Below are 21,847 nucleotides of genomic sequence, written 5' to 3'. Positions count from 1 at the left end.
AGTTAGGATTGATAGTACCACTAAAGTATTTTTACAAAAAACATACTTATATTTTTGCATCACCCTGAAGAAAATTATATCCAGAAGAGTCAAATGTATCACAAGTGTGGCTTTGAAGATCAGCTGGAAGGGTGGAAGAGGAGTTTTCATCTATTATTTAACATAGCAAGGGCAGGATCAATGTTTTTGGAACCCAGAGGGAAAAAGCAAATTCTTTTTCTCCAGCAGGTTTTCTAAGAGTCCTGGTCAGGGTAGATTTGAGCAGATCCAAACTTGACCAGAGAGATTTGGAATCTTCCTGAACACAAGTTGTGTCGATGCACATACACATTTTCTTAGAAAAAGGATCTGTAGTTTTTATCAGAGTGTCAAAATATGCAACAGAAGAGTTTGAACACCACTGGATTTGAGTAACCATCTATGTATGAGGTCTGTCTTGTGGTGGTTCTGAGGATCACTCGCAGGTGCAGGAAAAAAATAAAACTCCTCTGAACCCAAAAGTTCAGGTCTAGGGAGATTATTTTACCAGAATGTTCCTCTCATGGGGACTAGGTTCCATGGACAAAGGGGTATTAACTCTTTGCAGGTGTCCTATCATGCCAATCTGATAGGCAGGTTTGTAGGTTTAGAGATCTGCTCTAAGTTCTTAGGACATACTTATTACCAACCAGTTTCATCTCTAGGGACAGGCAGGAATTTCAAATGAGGGGTATGATAAAAATGAGGAGTATAATGAAGGTAGATGACCATTTCAGGTCTTTATGTCAGTCATCAAAATTTACAGATGTGAGCCTTAACTAGGCATTTTCTGACGCTTCCAAAATTATTAACATTATAGTTAGCCATACATCTTTGAAAAACAAAAAGTATCCTGCTGAATCTGCATATTCAGAAAAGCATTAAATACAAAGTAGACCTAACTAGCTCACAAGTAGTTGAACTCTTTTGGAGTCAGTAGAGGAGCTGTGTCTTAATACATCACAGGGTGATTTAGAGACACTGTCATCCATTGATTGCTAATTATAGAGGACTTGGTTTCCCTCATTACTTTGTGTGCATACATTCTGAGATGGAGCACTGAATTTAACAAGATCTTCTGGGCAGAAAACCATCCTTTGCTGTTGAAAAAAGTTAAAGAGATTAGATTCTCTTCAGATCCAAGTCTGAACAGGTTAAAGTAAACTGGAAGCACACACACACACACACACACACACACAAAACAAAAAAAAAAAAACCAAAAAACTTAAGACTTCAGTATAAATGGTATAAATGTGTGTGGGGTTAGAGGAGGCCCAGGTACCTTTTGAAAGTATCCTTGGTGACTCTGATGCTCAAACATGTTTAAGAAATACTGGGCTAGATCATAAATATTCTAAAACATAAATGTCACTTCCAAGGAACATTCATTTCATGTATTTACTATTTCCTATTTACTCCCTTGAGGGAACCAAAGGAAGATATAGTTTTAGATACAGAGTTTTTCCATTCATGACATCGAGCTACCTCTTGCTTCTATAATTTTGGAAGTTGATTAATAATTCTGGGAGGAACGGTATTCCATATAACATCTCCAGAAAGCAGCAGAAATCTTGATTCCCACTGCTGCAGATCATAATCATTGGTGTAATGTACACTTCTGAATTTGAATTTCCTAAGGAAGGAACCTCGGGTACCTAAGTCAAGATCAAAAATAAAACAATGTAGAATGCTTTGCTCTTAAGCTCTACTATTTTATCCGTAAAGTGATCAGGTGTGCAGTTGTCTTCAGTATGATTGTTATTGCTGATTATACTTTGTAGGGTTCTTCGAAGGTTACACAAGATTCACAGACCTGACTTAAATCTCTTACTCATCAAGGAATTTCAAAGATTTAATTATTTGTGATTTTTATAAATTTTCGTGAAAGCTGCCGATTATCTATTTCCTTTGCCATACCAACATGTTTCAGCAGATGCCCCAAAAAACATCCAGGCAGGAAACCTTCAGGGTGATTATGTGTGTGCTTTTTTTTAATTGTATAATTCATTTATACAGAGAAATCATTTGATTGATCTATTTACAATCTTTTCCAATTTTCACTTCTACTGGCAAATATATTTCACATGATGTCAACACTGACTTGAACTGATCATTATCATAAACCTGCAATGACACAGGGTTTTTAGCCTTTTCTCCCTGTCTCATTTTAACAAAAACATTTTGCAGTTAAGATTCAGGAGTCTTTTTCCCACTTTATGAATAAATCCACCAAAATTGACCTAATATGGTCAAATTTTCAACACATTTCATTGTTTCTTTTCAGACTTATTATTTGCAGGTATCATAAACCAAGGCAAATAAAGTTCACATCCCCTCAAACCTTCTACAACTTACTACACACCCTCAAATAGAGCTTTTCTATCTCCTTTCACCCTCTGGCACAACCAGACATTTTTACTTTAAGACAATACTACTCTCTTTCCCCCTCTGTTTTCTTTTACTTAGTACCAAGTCGACTGCCTTCCCTCTTGCTTTACAGACAACACTAAAACTTTCAATGAATTCCTTGAAGTGGTTTTCTTTCAGTAGTCTAGAATGCATGGAGCCATTTTCATGTGTCTTCACCACCCTGAAATGTTGCATTGTAAAATTTCCAATTTCTTAATTGGCTCAAAAACAGTATGGCTTGGTTTCACTTGGTAAAGTTAATACAATTAAAAAACAAAAAACAACCCCAAAATATATATTTATAACACACACACACACACACACACACACACACACACACACACCCCTACCTTTTTAATCAGGAAGAAAAATAAAGACATGCCAATCTGAAAAGGCATTAAAGTAAAAAAATAAAAGCAAATGCTAAAACTACTTTACAATAAAAAATTAAATAACTGGCAGGATAAATGAATGAAAAATGAGGAATGTGCAGTGAAAAGCTAATATATAGCATTCCAGTTGATAAAATGGAAAACTTATTAAGTTTTGTGGTTTGTTTTCCCAGGAAGCTGTTTCAACATAAATTTTGAGATACTTCAAATATAAAAATCTCGGTGCCAATGTTAAAATTTCAAATTTTGCAAGCAAGGCTTAATAAAGAAAACTGGTAGAATTCCAGTATTTGAAAAATTCTGTTTTGGCTGACACTGTAAATATCACAATTGATTATTATTGGAAAGTTATGATGGGTTCAGAATTAGGGGAAAAGCCATTTCATAAATATTTCACTTGATTAAAAATACCAGGCTTGCATGTTCTGAATAATCTGAGAAAATATCTTTTTAAAAAAAATGTTTGCAATTTAACAGTAATCTGCATATCTTTAGCTGCCATCAAAACAAAAACAAAAACAAGACAGAAAAAAGAACCCAAAACCATGAAAATGTTACAACTGGTACAAAGTAACCCTACGATGCGCCCATGCTCCCATTATAAGGAAAACAAAACTGTACACATTTATAAATAAACAATCTCTCCACCAGTTAATACGCAGATCTTCCTTTACACCAGAGTCTCCTTCCGTTTGCCACTGAGCAGGGCTTTGTCCCTGGCTCTTCGGAAGCCAGCCTGTGTCCGGTGTGCTTTTGCACTCTTGGTGTCTGTGGCCGCCTGCAAGCTGGAGCTAAATTCTGAGGAGTTTTCATCACCTTCTACCTGCATTGTGCTGGAAACCGTGGACGCCCTTCTCTGGGCTCTGAGATTCCCAGCAGAAGGGTTGTTCTCTTCACACTCTTCGTGAAGCTCTGGCAAACCTTGAAGCTCTGCTGGACTGATAGCCTGCTGGAAAGGGGCCATGGCGGTTCGGATACAGTTGAACCACTGCTGCTTATGGAACACGTCATTGGCTTGCAGAGTGTGAGACTGGCCTGGAGAGGGGTCTTGGAAGCGGACTCTAAAGATATTTTTAGCTGTAAAAATGAAAATTGAAAGAACAGAAAAGAGATCTAAGAAACTGTTTAAAGAAAGTGGTCTTAACATGGCTACTAGTATTTCTGTAACATGCACAGTTCAAGTGAGACATCACAGCCACGAAACACCTGATAGCTTAATGTGTGTAACAAGTACAGGACAAGGGAACCTTTCATTTTAGAATTCTTAGAAAGGTTAAAACTAAATTTATTTAGGTTCTGAGCTTAAATTTCTTTAAACTATTTCAAAACTTGTATTTTACCTTTATCTGAGTTGCCAAAAGCCCCTCGAAAGGAACCTCCCATGCGCACATCCCCATCCTGCAGGTCTTCCAGCACTAGCTCCTGGACTGGGATGGGCTGTCGGTAAACCTGGTAGGAGTGGCGCTCGTTTCGTGTAACAGGCCGAGTCAAAACCAAGATGTCTTGAAACAGGAATATGTAAAGTTTCTAGAGAAACGAGAAACAAGTGTTTTCTAAATATGGAACTTCACTGATTTTAAGTGACTGAAATATACTGTTAAAAACTTGATTTGACATTAATTTAATCACATTTATTTTCCTAAGATCTTTCTTCGACTTCATAAAATAGTGATTTTTAAGACTGTGCATGTTTTATTTGGAAAATTCAATCTCAGACTTTACAAAGCTTTTTTAATTGGTGTGTGCTACCAAGCAACAGTTGAGAGCACTATGCATTACAAAGACTTGACTATCAGCAGTCTCATGACTTGAAACACCACTACTGCATATCAGTTTTCTAAAAAGTAGGAATTAAAAAATGCAAGCCAGAAGAATGTTAATGGTTTCATTCTGTCCACACAAATTTAAGCCTTTGTAAAACAATTATGCCTTGTAATGGAAATTAGATGCCAGATTTCAACTTTTGAAAGGAGCCCCCAACTTATGTACTGTGCTTTTAAAAAGCACATAATAAACCAAAAATATCATTCCATGGCTAAACTTAGTTCTACTAGGTACTTTTGTAACTAATATTTCAAAAATAAATTTGCTTTCATTCAGTCTGCTGCAGAAACTTGTTGAGTAGTGCTAAAAACTACTTCCATAACTACATTTTTCAAAAATTATTTGAAGGTTATTTTTCATTAAACATTATAGAACTTAGGAAAGAATCTTTAGCTAAACAAGTTGGTTTATGCTTTAAAACTGAAAAGTGCTATTAATTCTTTTTTGACACATTTAAGTCTATTATTCTATAACTATAGTAAACAAATGTTTGCTTTATCAAAACTGATAACAAAATAAAAATTAGTAACTTTCTTTCACTATGCTATGAATTTAGTTTCACAAACTTGCTTCATAATTTACACATAAAAAGTTGAGCAGGGTGTGAAAAAGAAAGTAATAGCTTACTTCCTGTTAGTACTGAGATGTACTCACATGTCCATTTTTATTCTTCAGTTCCCCATGGCACAGAAGCACTTTACTTGCTTCAATTCTAGGGTCCTTCTGCTTCTCATCCAGATACTCTAGCTTGTCAATGTAATATTGGCACTCAGATTCGCCTTTCTTCAAGTTGATATCGGAGAGAACTTCTTGTATTATCACTACCTACAAATCATCAAGAAATGGAAGGAGCAACTTTGGTATATAAATGTAACCTGCTTCCCTACAGAGTAATGTCACATGAAATGACAGAATTAAAGACTTTAATTAATTCAGTCAGTCCCTTCATTATACAGATGAAGAAACAGTCTCGAACTGGGTAATTTGTCTGAAGTTAACAGCTAGTTAGTGGAAAAGACTAGATTAAAACCCAGTCCCTAGACTAAAATATGTATGTAAAATATAAGTAAAACACATGTGCATTTCCTTATTACTTAAGCACAGAGTACACTAATCATTTGGTACTTAAAAACCACAAAACCCTTTGCTATGCTGATTCAATACATGTAAGATTTCAGAGTACCATTCTATATTTCTCTAAGGCATCTTAGTATACGAATGAAAAATAAAGGATTCATCTAATGGACTACTACTTACTGCTTCCTCCAGAAGCTGAACATCAGGGTGGTCTTTTGGAGTGTGTCTAAGAATTTCTTTTAACAGTAAAGGATATTTGACTAGGCGACTTCGAGGGATATCTAGGAAGCTCCAAAGATCTAGTTTTCGACTGAAGGGAGACTCAAGACATCGCTGGAGAAAGTCTTGGACTCTTGGATCTTGTTTCTTTTGATCAAGAAGAGCTTTGGCTGCCAGCTGATTACTACAATAGCCTTTGTAGGCGTTCAAGCCTGGTAACTGAAGAGTAATAAAAACAAGTAAGATGAATTCCTGCTATGACTGAGTGCATCTATAAGCTTGTGAACATGAAATGCAAAATGACAGTATAGCTATGCTTGAGTTTTAACAAGCTGTGGACATTTTCTTAAAGATGACACTTTCTTAATGGGAGCAGAAAAGTATTCTGGACCAACATCACAACACTCTGATGAGTTCCTAAGGTGGCTGAATTCAACTGAAGACTCATGTCTTCTATTTCCCCCAATCTCACTTATATATGCCAATTGTTGAGTTCTAGACACCTGAAATCTTTAACCAATCTTCACTAACCCTGAGACTGTTTATGAGTTCAACTCTTCCCTGACAAGGGTATAAATGCAGAAACTCTTTCATTACAGAATCCCCAGTATTCCTTCTTTGAACAGTGTCTAGCATCTTCAAGCAGGCACTTGAATTGTAAAGTGAAGGAATGCAACAGATAACCGACAGCATGTAATGTGGGAATTCTGTCCAAGTAGGAACATATCTGTAAATATATATGTAACATGATCAAACTATAGCACTAATGAAAAAGAAGGGTAACATTCACCCCCATATAGCTGTTTAGTTTTAATGCCTTTCTGTTTGCAGAATCTAGTTATGGAATCAAATTGTTTTGTTGTCCATCACAAATTGTTATAGGGCAAATCTACAAGAAACTGATTAAGGTCAACAACACAGTATGTACCCAGTTCACAAGAATGTGACCAATCTGCTCCACTGTTCCATCAGGCTTGGTAGCTTCTCCTAGTCTTGCCAACAAATCTGAAGTGCAAAAAAGCAGAAAGACCATGATTTTTAAAACAGGTGAGAACTACCATCACTTGTTTAGATTTAAAATTACTTGTGTTACTGCTATTTAGATACTTATGAAAATTAAGTAGCATATCTAACCTTCATGCAGAGGTATATAAGCATCCAAATCACCAAATATGTGTGTGAGTTCTTCTTCTGACATGATAGACAACTTTAACATGGGGTCATGGTAGGCCTAATCAGAGAGAAAAGTGTGTCATACAAAGATCAAGCAAAGCAAACATGATGAGCAGTACACTTAAATGTGTATGAATACATAAAAAGCTAGTGTGGATTCTATTTGCTACACATACGAGAAATTAAAGTATATCTCAATTCCCTAAAAGGCTCTCTAATACTCATATTTGAAGAGATATGTCTAAACCTCATCACAGAACCATCTTTACCAGTAGATATTTTCTCCTTTATTACTTCTAAAGGTTAAGAAAGCTGTTCAGAATTTTTGAAATGAAATTTTAAAAACTTGGGCACCTGATAAAAAATGATCTACTAACCTTTCTTGCAAGCTTGAGATCCTCAATTAAATCCTGTTCACCTCGGGACATTTCATATATTGCCTAGAAAACATCCAGCAAACATCAGAGGTCATTCCTTCCTTTGAGAAAGGAAAATTATGTATAATTGATATTTACATTTAACTGATGCTTTGAACATGCCTTTTTTAAGTGACTTAAGTCTGAAAACTATAATTCAGAATGGAATCTCAAATAAGAGGCTGTCATATGTTTAAAATTTTACCCATTAGAGTTGTTCAATTTGATGACTGCCACCCATCACAAAGAACTATTCACCATGAGTTATGAACTGTCGCTTAAATACAAAAAAATGCAAGTTAATCTTGTCATACTCATGACTATGCTGTTCTTCTGGCAAAACATTTAAAAAGCAGGTCTTTTTTTCTTAGTATAAGCCAATAAAGATGCTCTTGGTGCTGAAAGCTAGCATACCTCCTGACGTTTGATTTCTCTGGTGGTCAAAGATTCCTTCATGCTGATGTCTAACATCTCCGACCACAGCACACTGCTTCTTCTTTTGGCTGGTGTTGGGACTGTCGACCTACTAGATGACTTCTGGGCAGAGGCTGGGGATCTGTGGTCACCACGAAGGGTAAATGACTGAAAAAGGCAAATAAAAGAAAATGTGAGACATGGTGGCTACAATAATTATTCTGTTTTTTTTTTTTTTTTTTAAAGTGAAGAAAGAACAAAACAAAGTTCCGAGAATTTCTCGATGCATAAATCAGTCATTTGCCCAAGTTTCAATCTATCATGTAAAACTATTTGTCAGCTCAAATTACTTTTTAGGGATAAAAACTAAGACTATCCTTTGATGCATATTACTTCAATAAAGGTTATACAAACATTGTTCTGTTAATACTATTACTTACCAGAAGATTCCAAAAAAAAAACTCATATGTTTGAATATTAACAGTACAAACATGTTTGTACAGCTCAAAGAAAGATATAAATTTCAGGCTTCTATAAAAGTCCACAGACTGTATCATTTATCCTTCCGTGTATTCATTTATATAGATATATATATATAAATATGTTTTTACCTGTATTGTTTGACCAAAGCGTCTGACTGCTCCATTTCTTACAGGGGAAATTAAGTTTGCTAAGGATGTGACCCGAACAAGAGGTCGAACTCTTTTATTGCTTGGCTCCTGTGAAAACAAAACCAGACTACACTAAATGTGTGTTTAGGTGTAATGATTTCATACAAGCCTGGACAAAGTTAAGCCCTCTCACAGAACAGTATTTGTACATTGTAAGATGGAGAAACACAGAACTCTGAAAATGAATGTGTTCTTCATTGTTAGACTACTATTGAATAACTTGCTAAAAAATGAGTATTGAAAGAAAGGCCAAATATCTGAATGTGTCAGATTAAGGATGAAAAAACTAAGATTAAAACAAAGAAATTATATTTTAAAATTATATAGATTTTAGTTTAATGAGGAAAATAATTTAAAAAGGCCTTATAAGAAATTTCAAACATACATGAAAGTGGAGAAAAGCATAATGGGTCACTCAACTTCAACAGTTTCTGGTATAACTATCTGTCTTATTTCTGCCCCTACTTGAATATTTTAAAGCAAAACCCAGACATTATAGAATTCCTTTCTTAAGTACTTCAATTAGAGAATAATTTATATAAACAAATCTGGTATTGGAATGAACCAAAAAAAATATCTAAGCCATGACAGGGGACTGATTACAAAGCTGCCAGACTCTAGGAGTCAGAATGTTTTGGCTCAAATTATGACTCTAGTACTTACTAAGGCATTTCCTGGATCTTAGTTCTCTCATCTGTAAAACAGGGCTAATAGTTATAGCTTCTTAAACAATGTTGTTGTGAAGATTAAACACGTAAACAGGGATCAGAACACTGCTTGGTACATACCAAGTTTTAGTTACTGCTAACATTCTTAAGGCATTTCCACCTACTACTTAAACATATGGGTTTATAAATAATTATGTCCTTTCTCACATAATTCATTTATTAACTTGAAGGAAAACATTCACAAATTATTTGTTGGCAAAATGGGGGCATATCACTAGGTGACTCACATGGTTATTCAAATAAAAATGGCAGGTCAGAAAACAGGAATGTCTATTCTTTACAATGTTCATGGGATATAATTTTTTTGTATTTGGTGCCTTCAACAATTTTAAGATGATTTTGATGAAAATTCAGAAAGATATATAATAAAAAAATTATTAAGATCACCATTTAAAATTGCAAATTTAAATTTAAATTCATTTAAAAAGAGAAGAAACATTTTTTTTCCTAAAAATTCTCTGACACAACTAAATTCACATAAAAAGTAAGCGATGAGGAAACCAAATAAAAAAACATTCGTAATGAAACTTCAGTGACTGAAATATCTAGAGCAGCAATTACATTTACTGAAGCTCCTAAATGTGTGTGTCTCAGAAAGAAATGTGAACTGCTGAAGAGACTTTGTAGATAATTAGAGAATTCAGAACCTTAATTTTGGGAAGGAGTGAGCGAGAGAATGAGAGAGAGATGTTAGGCCACTCCCCAATTTCCAAATAATTCACTGCAAAGTAAAACTCCATGAAACCACTAGTGTGCAAAAGAAACCTTCAAGATATGCAGTAAGATGGCACACGCTGTGCAGCGGAAGATGTGTGAATGTTTTTACCACATACATCTGCGCAGACTGAGTGACACACGCGTGTGCAGAGGCCAGCGCGAGGCATTCCTTTCCATTTAGTAAAGACGGTACAAAGAGTCTTGTATTTGAATGAAGATAGAATTACCTCACAAAGTAAGATATGCCAACATTAACTAGAAACAAAGCAGTTGTCAGAAAGTTCTGTTCTGCTTTTTTGGAAACAAAAGTTAACTCCTCTTCCTTATTTAAGGTTTAACAAATTTGACTTTCCAGTAAATCATAAAATCCATAATTCCAACTTAAAAGAAGTCTTTGGAAAGGTGCTCCTCCTGGTGAATTTGAAAGAAGCTAGTTTAGCTAGGAGGAAAGGAATTTTTGATATCTATTTTATTACATGAAATCAAATCAAGGTTAAAATTTTTTATCTTTATAGAATTAGTGTACAACTATTAATTTCCTGGCAATAAAAAATATGTAATATTAAAAAAACTACAGAATTTAGATTTAGATGTAAATATATCACAACATGTTTTTGACACAGAGATTTTGTTTACACAGTCTCCTTAGGGTGGTGGGATATCATGCCAAGCAGTATTTGGTGGTTAAGTTCCATGGTTCTTTAAAAACAACTATAATTTTATTTCTCCACAAAGGGCAGGTTACTCTTCAGTTTATCAAGTCTAAAGTGCAAGGCAAGGAAGGATGACGCTAAGTCACAAAATATAAGAGGGGGAAGGGAGAGGAGGAGGACACCTCTGTACTCTTTGTATATGTTTTTGGGGACCCAATAAAACCTTCCTTCCTTAGTCAAAGAACATATAGGAAGAATGTTGGCCGATACAACACAGGGGTTTAGTATACATGTATTTTAAAAGAGAGAAATTTTAAGGAATAAAATAACTAAGTGTCTGATTATGAAATTTAACAGTGTAATACTGAAAATGGCCTACTGCCAAATTCAGAATTCATATGCTATTTGAAAAAAAATGCAGAAATTTTTATATGGAAAATTAATATGGATTAGGCATTCATGGGTTACCTTAAAAGCAGGGACAAAAAACCTGTCCCTTGTGGAACACAGGTTATGACTAGGCCCATGTGATTTAGAAACCTAAGTAGTAGTTCTAACCAAAAAAAGTAGTTTTCCTTTACAGGTCCAGGTGAACCATTTCAATGATCTGAATTTTGTTATTAGAAACCTAAATAGATGTCATTGTCACAAAACATTTCTAAGACAAGGTTTTTAGAGAAAACCTATTCACCTCTCCATACTGACAGGAAACAGATAAGGTATTTGGAGGCAATGGGGAAAAAAAAAAAAAAAAAGAGAGAGAGAGAGAGATAGGAATTTGCATAACTTCCCACCACCAAAAGTAAGGCTCACATGATGGTGGTGGTGGTGGTGTATTTGTTTTGAAGTGCTGGAAGCATGTTATGGTGAATACAAGAAGCTTAGAAAAACAGATATGGATACTAAAACTATAACTCTCCTCAAAAGACAACCTGAAAATCATGGGAATAAACAAAGAATACCAATAAGGTTTCCATGCTCAAAGAACTTTCTGCTGTACACAATTTTTCACCAGAGATAAAGCTCACTTAGAAGGGGAAAAACCCAATGCTCTCAAAGTTTATGTTGTTTATTTTGGTTAATTTTTAATCATACTATCCAGTTTAGATAGACAGTCCTATGTATTATTATAGGAAATCTGCCTTCACACTGGGCTTTTACTTACTTTTCATAATTCACTTACAGATTTTTATGCCCTAAAGTATTTTCTGGATGTCTATAAACAGAAAATTGTTAAGATTAATTTAGTCTTTTATCAGGATATATTTTACAGACAACATGGAAAAATTCTGTTGTTAATTTAGCTTTCTGTCAAGAAGGTTTTTTCCTAATGATGCCATTTAGAGAGGATATTTTAGGATACTGACTTTTCTATAGTCAATCAAGTTAAGACAAAAAAGTGTTTGTGTCTGGCTTTATTTGTTCTGGTTTACTAGATTAATAATTCTTTCCTACCTGATGAGAACTTTAAAATCAGAAGAGTAAAAATAAAGTTATTTTCAAAAAACATAAAAATGAGAGTTATGATCACATGAGATTTTTTTCCCCCTTTCTACTTGGAAACAGAAATACTCAAATTATTAAAGCATGTTGCTAGTTCTAAAACAAGACATTCCTGGTGTTCCTAATCTTCAAATAAAGGTATGCCAGAAACAAGGCCCATATCTGATACTAAATAAAAAAGTCTCGTTCTTGATGGGCCAAAAGATGATCAGTTTCAGTATTAATATTGATGACTACATGCGGATATTTTACTCACTGAAAACACATATATTTAAAGAACAACGAGGCACATAAGCAAAAACCAAAACCAAACAAAAATCCAAGGCAACCCACACCAAAAAAAGAGCATACCTCCTAAAAATGGTATCTATTTTAACTGCCAAAAGGTGTATATGTATGTATGAAAAATGGCTTTAATGAGGTATACAATAAACTGCACATTTGTAAAAATGTATAAGTTTTGACATATGTATATATTTTCAAACCACAATTGAGAGATGTACAGTTAGCTTAATACAGGAACATTATTTCTATTACATATGTAATAATGTAGTATATACCAAGAGTACATACTTTGCAGTACATAGTATAAACAGAATACCACATAATACTATATTGTGTCATATATAGTACTATATCAAGATTATATAAAATGTCATAAAATAATTTTATTCTGATAAATGTTCATAAAGACTTTAAAAAGCCAAAATGACTTCAGAAAATTAAGCAAGGAGAACTACTTAAGCAAGGAGAAAGAACTTAAATGTTTCAGTGGCTTAAATATTCTTACACATTTTTTTCTTTCTTAAGAAAAAAGTGGCACACAATGAGCTTATTAGAGGTGGAAAGAAGAAACACTCGCATCAGGCCAGACAGCACGTTTACTTGTACTTTGTTCACTAGAATTAACTTGTAAGGAAGAGAGTCTTATTTTTTCTTACTTCATTAAAGCAGTTCCTAAGACTTGGTAATATAAATTCAATTAAAAAAAAAAAAAAAAAAAGAAACAACCACATTTTCATCAGAAGGAAATATGACAAATTTAACCAGAGAAGTATATATATTGTAAGCTGTTACATATAAGCCTATTTTATTTTAATTTAGACCACAGCTCTTAAATGTATTTCAAACTTGCTTATCAGTCACATATTTTAAGATTTAATATGACCAAAAGTTTTATAGTTCATAAGTTATTAAAAAAAAAGTTCCATTGAGTTACAAAACATTCTTTGGCCAGTTTTCTTAAATTCTTACCTCTTGTTCTCGGAAGGACTGGTTATTAACATCTAGGACTCGGATAGTCCTTTTAATAGGTAGGAGACCTCCAATATCATCATGCGCCACCATGCTTTTATCGAGTATCCCTTCAAACCTCTTGAATTAATCCACATGCAAGTCAGCCCTGTAAGGAAGCACCTTGGAGGCGTACAGGCTTTTCTTCTGAGTGCTCAGCCTCCATTGGCAGCCATGCGCCCATGCCTCCTGCTAGTGGTGGTGCTGGCCGCGTCTGCAAACCGCAGGCAGCAAGCACGCAGACCTCAGGGCTCTAGGGGCGGGGCTGCAGCCAGCCAGGCTCCAGGGGCGGGGCCGGTGCCACGTGACTCTAGTTAACAGACAGCTGGGTACACCTAGGCTTCTTAGCTTCCACTGTGCAAGAGAAAGCGCTATCAAAAGGTATGGAACTTGTATACCAAGAGGGCAGGTGAGAAGGAAGCAGGGTTAAAGACAGGTAGAAATGGCTCTTCTTGATTTCAAATGTGTTCTCAAAGGAAAATGAAATGCTATCTAAATTATCTACTCTTTCACTTAGTCAAAGAAAAGGGCTCCTTTTTTTCTCTAACACTCTATTGCCTAGGAATAGAATCAACTTAAAGAAAACAGGAATTTAGGGTTAAATAACAATATACTCAAGAAAAGCCTAATTATCCAGAGAGCTTGCTTTTATTAAGTGCAAGCATATTTGCAATTTTAACATTATCTGAGTGTTTAAAAGATGGTTTTTACCATTTTTTTTTTTTTCCCCCTGAAGTCTAGCAGGGTAATACAGTAGGCACACTTCAGTTTATTACGGAAAAAAAACTCCTACTGGATTAGGGGTAAAGTATAACTTTTGGGATCAGTATTACAACAGATAGTTTTCCTGTACTGTTTAAAAAACTTAAAATCTGTATACCAAATGTTTTGTAACATAAAAACATAATAGGTGATGTTTGTTCTAAAAATGTACGATAGGGGCTTTCTCTAAAGTAAATGAACTGATCTTGATATAGTTCTAGTAGAGTCAGTCAAAAGAATTGACTTAAAAAGTCTTGTGATATGCAAGTGAAGAAATAAGACTAATGAAGGTAAAGTGATCACCCTGAAGTCCTATCCTACACAAGTGACAGTTTTCTAAATTTCTAGTCTTAAAAAGTTTCCTCTATAGAACAATACTGTTGGCTTGTTAGGGCCTGCTGTGAAGCATATTTTCTTTTTTAATACAAATACTGTATATTATTTAGAATGGTAGGATTATCTAAATTGGGTACTATGAAATGATGCTAATAATTTGCAGGAACATTTTTATTCATTTATTAGGATAAGAGAAATCTACTATGTACAAAGCATCATTCTAGATTAAAACAAAAACAAGTAGGTTTCACACCTGCTCCTAAAGCACCAACAGACCATTGTGTAAGGTAGGCCACATGAAGTGATACTGATACAAGATGGCTTTTGCAAATTGCAAATAAGAGGTGTAACTAGTAAGTGCCCAGGAGTTCAGAAAGGAGAAACCACTTCTGGCAGTCTTCCAAGTTAAGACATGGCTGGGAAAGACCCTAGGGAAAAGACCCTTCTAAGATGTTATTTCAGTAGGGCCTTGAATACCATGTTATTTTTCATAGGTTTAAACAAGAGAAAAATGAAAATGGGATGAGGTAAACTTGCACTGTAAGGTCATAGGCTGTGGGTAAAGACATAAGAGCAGATGGCCTTACGGAGCAGGTGAGAAAGACAATAAATCACATTGTAATAAGAGATACGTAACTGGTGTTCAAGGTGGTTGAAAGATGACTGAAAAAAATAATGTAAAAATCACAAGGTGGTATCAAGAACTTTGCCTAAGGTAGGGGCATTGGGCAAGGAAAAGGATATATGCAAGAAGTCAAAGATGCCTAAGATTTTAAGCACAGGACTATTAATGCAAATAAAGAAATTAGGAGTAAGTTTAAAAAAAAAAAAACCTATTTTATTTTGGACATACTGAATCTGAGACAGTGAAAAACATAAATGAAACTATATTCAGTTGGTAGAGATGGATGAGGCCTTGGAGAAAAGGCTGGGGTGGATTTAATCTGGAGAGTCAGATACATAGAGATCAAAACTAAAGCCTTGGGAGTAAATGAGAGACCTGAGAGGGAAAATCTGGACAAAAAGAACAGTGGTCCAACAATCCAACTCTGGAGGAATAGGGAAAGAGAATTCTGCAAAAGAATTCTGCAAAAGTCTGAAGGAAAGTAAGAAGTCAAGAAAATAAAAGGCATTAATTATAGCAAAGATATTAAGGAAGTTAAGATCCATGGACTTGGGGATTACACGTTTAATGAGGTTCTCAGGAGTGCTAGTTCAGTGGAATAAAGACAGGTGAATTATAGGTGTTGAAGAGTGAATAGAGAGAAATAGTGGACGTGAATACTGCTAATAGCAAATAATCTATAAAATACAATTTATTAGGGTTTGTGGGAAGTGTTAGTTTCTGCAGGAAGGACCATCATTGCCCTTCTGTAGCTACCAACTTATTTTGCATATAAGATGATGCTAATGCTTCATTTTTCTGCTTTGAATTTTTAAAGTGATTTTTAAAAAGAGATTGGTTATATTTTATCATCTATTCTCTATTATTTGGTCACATACTTGGGAACTAAGTGTGATGTGGTTGGCCTTAAGAGTGGAAAACTGTTTGTAGAAGATATTTCCATTGAGTTTTACAGTGGAAGCACCTCAAGAATATGAACTCTACTTCCCTAATTTTACAGGTAAGAGGACTGATCTTCCCAAGTTCTCAGAGCTGTAAGAACAGCCTAGGTTAGAACCTCACAGTCTGGTTCAGTTAGCTTCATCAGTTAAAAAACAGTGTGAGTGAGGCCAATACTTTACGGTCACTCAGTGTCATGAGGGAATAAAGGATAATGTGCAGCAAGAGTTAGGAAAGAGGTTACTAGGGAGTTCTCGTGGGTCTCTTACCCAATGTCTTTCTCAAAATCATGTTTTTACATTTAGTTCTGTTTGAAGTTATTCCAAGTTAATGAGGGGAAGGGATTCTTTCCTTTTCCTCTTTTAGCTGGGGACTCAAGAGGTAAAGGTGTAAGTCTTTATATGTACAAACAGAAAGCATACATGATACAAAAATGATCTAGTGATAACAAATAAAAAAAAAATTCCTGGCTCATCAACAATGGAAATTTTAATTTCATTTAAAATGTGTAGGTTTGTAGTCCAATTATATGTGAATGTTCAATTATCACTCTAAGAGAATCCTTAAGTCTTTGGTAATGCTCCATAAAACCAAGGTGCAAGGTAGACAAAAAGATAATAATACAATTGTTGTTGTTTAATTAAACAGTTCAGGAGAGATCCTATTTCAATGAATCATAGTATTTTTTCGTGTTGTCAATAGCAATCATTTTCTACTTTCTACAAATGATATAGTGGAGGCAGATTGGTTAATTATCTTTGTGTAGAAAATCTAGAATTTATAAACCTAAAAACCAAACTGAGTTATCTAAAAACAATAATGCAGTTTTGTAAAAGGGATCAAGGTTTTTTTTTTTTTTTTTTTTACTGGTTTCCAAAGACATGCTTAGTTATAGCCTCTGTTTTGTTTGTATGGAATCTTTAATGCTTTCTTCTAAAATAATGAATAAGAGAAAGAGAATGTTGTTTCAAACTTCTCTATAGAGAAATGACTGCTATACTACTTATTTTTCTCCCTCTTTTAATGTGAAATATGGTTTGAAATTTAGAAAAAAATAGAGCTTAAGAACATCTGAGCTGGGGATGTAGCTCAATAATAGAGAGCTTGCCTAGCATGTGTGAAAGCCTGAGTTCAGTTCCCAGTACTGAGAAAAAAAAGAAGAAAAAGGATAATCTTTATCATTTTGGCCTAGGTACTGTTTTTACTTACTTATATCTGGAATAATAATAAGCATTTAAAAATTAAGCTAGGAAAGCCATATTATGCGCAGAGAAAAACATCTAAGTTCTCTGCTGCCCTCTACAGGAGATATTGTGACTTACAATGCAACTGTTAACCTGTTTCTCAATTTTGTAATTGTTTGCAAGGACATTGTAAAGAAGACTATAACACGTCTTTGAATCTGTAGAAAAATATGAATGACAGTAAAATTTGTATCTTCAGTTCTTATATAGTTTTCAAGTTTTGTGTTACTAAATTAAACATTTAAATATCATTTAAGTATATTAAAACTGTTCACAAAAACCACACACACGCGCACACACACACACACACATACACACACACGGAAGTTACATTTGGACTAAATGAGTCTGAAAGAAACTAGTCATAAAATTATATGTGGTTTTGGGTTTTTAAGATCATTTGGATTAAAAATTTCAAAAATTTGGATTAAAAAATTATTAAGAATTTGGTTCAGGAAAAGTTCATCAATTTGGAATAATTAAATACTGTTAGAAAGAGGTATATATACAAAACAGTGTGGCAGTATGGCAGTACCAAAGCAATGGTTCTTTTTGCAGTGATAATAGAAACAGTAAATAAAATAAGGAACACGTGTTTTTAGTGATGACTTTTCATCTCAAGTATAAAGTTAACAAATAATTTCTAGTATAATGTAAGATCACTTAGGCTTATGTAATAGGATGTTGGGTGGGACTCCTCTCATTTTCCCTGAGCTTTATCTAAGACTCCACATTAAAGACAAAATACTACTGTGTCTTGGGCCCAGTTTCCTCTTTTTGCAGCCCACTCTTACTTCAGTAACTGCTGTAGCAACCAGCTTCCTTTCAGATGACTGCAGCTCCTGGCCTTAGCTGCACTGTGCATCCCCTGCCTTCCTTCTGTGCTTACTGGAGGCTGCTGTGTAAAATCTATTGCATAATGTAGTCTTGGAGGGTGAGGGATGGACACCATAAGGGCCACCAATGACTAGTGGAGCACAGGAGGACCTCTCTTCAGTCCCTTGAGAAACAATGCTGTGGTATATTTTATAATGGCTCTACAGAGGGCCCCAGTGCGACCAACTCCTGTTGCTTACAGTGGTGTCCAGCTTAACTATAGACACTGCATGAACATCCTGTGTTTTACTTCCCCATCCTGCTCCCTGTGATCACACCTCAAGATCACTTGTCAAATAAGCTCTCATTTCAGGTCCTGATTTCTGGAAAGAATTTAGGCTAAGCCACTGACAATGAAACTGGTCCTGGCAGTGAGACACACAGGATGGGACTCTGGAGTAGGATTTCTCATTAGTAAAATGGTGACATGGTATGGATCAGGATGAGATACAGATGAAGCAGTAAAAGCAATGACATGTACTTGTGATAGCAAATGAATGAGATAAGGGTCAGTGGTAATCTTAAGGACTGTAGAGTTGGGCTGACTTTTATTAATTAATTGCTTAAAAAGTCTTGAAAAAGCAGCTGGCAGATCCTTCATCACACTCTTAGTTATTATAGTGGAAATAGTCAAGTAAGAGTTCCTGAAATTTCATTACCCCCAACTGGGTCAAAATAAATCAGAAGCAGTATTGCACACCAGGAGAAAATGTAGAGATTAGCCATTAGCTAAGGTCCAGAATATGGGAGTGTTGATCTCCACTATATGTTCATTCCATTTACCTGAGTGCTTCCTACAATGAGATGGACTGTGGCAAATGACAGTGGACCACCTCAAATTTAAGTGGTAGTTCTACTCTCAGCTATTGTATAAAATGTACAATCTTTATGGGAACAGATCAATGAATTCTCTAGCATTGGTATATGGCTACTAATCTGGCCTATGTTTTTTTTTTTTTTTTTTCAATTCCTATTAGTAAGGTTGATCAAAAGTAGCTTTATTTTCTGGACATATGACTACTGCCCCAAACTTAGTACATTCTGAAAGACAGTACAAGCCTATTTGGAGCTAGCTGACAAGTATTCATATTATCTTTCCTAAAGATTATAGTAATTAAAATAATATCAGTGTCAATAAATTCTGCTATGATTAGAAGAAACTGGAGGGTGCCTCCCACAATACATATAATGCAAGGCAGGACTCAGGACTCTGGAACAAGGCTGTGGCAGTGGCAGGTTTACAGTCTCGCTGAGTCTGCCTATAAAAGCACTTGAAACAAAGACTGCAAAACCAAACCCCAAAGTCAGTATATCTAGCACTAAGTGACAATCCAAAATTACAAGTTCACATGGATAAATCAACTGCAAGACCTGTATAAGAGAAGAAAGCAGAGAAATATGAGGCATCTGCCAGATGTGAGTACAGAATTCCAAACTGTACTCAAAGCAGAGTGAGATAAGCCATTTTGGGAAAAGCAGCTGAAACTAGGAAGGATTTTTTAAATATACTCAAGGGTGATGGTTAATTGGTACATGGCTGGTACACTTGAACCTTAAAAAAAAAAAATTCACTTGCAGAGCGAAGCTCTATTCTATGGAGAAAATTTGGAGAGTAGAGTTCAAATCGAGTAGGACAGAGAAGATGGAAGCAAAGGAAGAAGAAAAAGCTGGAGAGGCAACTTGGGAAGTAGGAATATATGTATTTATTTCTCAAAAAACAGAAGAGTAGAGAGCTTTAGTCAAGAAGCTAGAAAAGATCTCCTGACCTCATCCTTCCTTTTCAAAACTATTTTTCACATAAAATGAGCAATAGAAAAGAACTGTAGTCAATTCTCATAAAACTTTTCATAAGAAAAAATAACATCCCAACAATAGAAACATGGTAGAAAAGTATGTGCCCAAACATTAAAAATTATAACAATATTTGAAAAATTAACCATGAGACAACATAAGTAAGAATTTGAAAGATGATAAGAATTAAAGAGGGGGAATCCAAGATGGCAGAAAAGAGGGAGGCTGCATTCCTTGTTGCTCCATAACTTGGGTTTCAAGCAGAGGAAAATCTGTTTCTCTGTGAGGCAGTCTTTGCTGTTCATCGATCCCCTGCTGTTTACCCCATTTGTCCAATGCGATCACCTGGCGTCTGCCAGCATATTACTAACTTTTTGAGTGTAGATTGCTCACTGATTGCCACCTATCATCTGCTATTTGCCTGTTTGCCTGCTGCTTGCCTGCCTATCGCCTGCCTTTCACCTACCTATCACTCACCACTGAGGTTCACCTGCTGATCGTCTACTGGTAGCCTGCAGACTGCCCAAAGACCACTAGCCGATCTCCTGCTGCCCACTGTTGCCTGGAAGTCCACTGTCACAGTACCTGCAGGTTTGGTTACACATGTCTACCACCATTTTGGGACAACAACCAGGACCTCTAGGACCCCTAACCTGACCAACCATGCCCCACTTCCAGGACCCCTTAGCCTGACTAACCAAGTCCTGCCTCCAGGAACCCCAACCTGATTGACTGCACCCCACCTCCAGGACCCCCTGCCTGACCAGCTGCACCCCACATGGACTTGGCACCTGTGCCCTATTTGCCAATATGTTTGGAAGCCAGTGCAGCCAAACTTGGATTATCCTGGAAGCGGAAGCTGCCATCTTTAGGTGGAGCAAATTCCATCCTGAGACACCTGCTAGAGACTGGAAACTCATTGTCAGGTACCTCTCCTGAATCAGGCTACTGAAGACTGGGAGATTTGAAATAGTATATGACTGTTACAATGTAGATTTTTTTTCTTCCTTTTAAAAAATTTTAAGTTTTTATTTTTCTCGCTCTATTTTCCTTTTGTTTACCTGTTTCCTCAGAGTCTGCTTCTCCCTTTTCTCATGCTAACAACCAACTTCTTTTGATTCTGCTTTCACTCTTCCTATGATCTAGTACTTCTTTCTATATACTCTTTTCTTATCCCATTAAACTGTTACGTCCTACACCCTCCCCATCCTCTTTGACCACCATTAGGAACTACACCTCATTGCAAATCTATTGGTTATAATGTAGATAATAATCAAACTCATCCTCTCTGTTTATGATGACAATACTGTTAACATCTTAATAGGGGCTACTCGGTTGAAAGCTGCATATTGTCTACAGACAATGGGGTGCTGCTAATATTGATCTCCCCCTTAAAGAAAAGGTTTTGGAAACCTGCAGGGTCACTATAAGCCTATAGAGGGGAAACTGCAATACCCCAGATTCCCACTGCTATTACATGAACAACATGAAAATACATGAACAACATGAAAAACACAAGGGAAGAAAGTGTTCTAAACAAACCAAGATTCTATATTAATAGAATCTAATGACAGCAAGGTAGAAGAAACGTCAGAAAAGGAGTTCAGATTATACGTAATTAAAATGATTCACAAAGCACAGGATGAAATAAGAGAGCAAAGGCAGGCAATGAATGATTACTCCAATAAACAGTTAAAAGAGCAACTGCAGGAAACAAATGATCATTTCAACAGATAGAGATTCTGAAAAAAAACAAAAAAACAAAAG

The 21,847-nt window shown here is 35.5% G+C and overlaps 1 protein-coding gene across 2 annotated transcripts in view; it reads right to left on the bottom strand.

Annotated features, from left to right (window-relative positions):
• Positions 1-1,981: 1,981 nt before the first annotated feature.
• The window catches only part of NET1 (neuroepithelial cell transforming 1), a 45,120-nt gene continuing 25,254 nt past the window's right edge, over positions 1,982-21,847 (bottom strand). The window contains exons 1-10 of one of the 2 annotated variants that reach the window (XM_079107561.1): positions 13,469-13,737; positions 8,554-8,661; positions 7,943-8,110; positions 7,490-7,552; positions 7,074-7,170; positions 6,868-6,944; positions 5,901-6,158; positions 5,298-5,468; positions 4,160-4,346; positions 1,982-3,896 (exon numbers count right to left, since the gene is read on the bottom strand). In XM_079107561.1, the coding sequence (XP_078963687.1) occupies positions 3,490-3,896; positions 4,160-4,346; positions 5,298-5,468; positions 5,901-6,158; positions 6,868-6,944; positions 7,074-7,170; positions 7,490-7,552; positions 7,943-8,110; positions 8,554-8,661; positions 13,469-13,561 (1,629 nt within the window). In that variant the 5' untranslated portion in view covers positions 13,562-13,737 and the 3' untranslated portion in view covers positions 1,982-3,489. Of the gene's footprint in view, positions 3,897-4,159; positions 4,347-5,297; positions 5,469-5,900; positions 6,159-6,867; positions 6,945-7,073; positions 7,171-7,489; positions 7,553-7,942; positions 8,111-8,553; positions 8,662-13,468; positions 13,738-21,847 lie in introns of those variants that run through there. The other variant, XM_079107560.1, reaches the window with a different exon arrangement.

The sequence above is a fragment of the Sciurus vulgaris genome (genome assembly GCF_902686455.1).
Source record: "Sciurus vulgaris genome assembly, chromosome: 12".
NCBI lineage: Eukaryota > Metazoa > Chordata > Mammalia > Rodentia > Sciuridae > Sciurus > Sciurus vulgaris.
The sequence above is the reverse complement of the archived record's forward strand: the minus strand, read 5'-3'. Positions and strand labels throughout refer to the sequence as shown.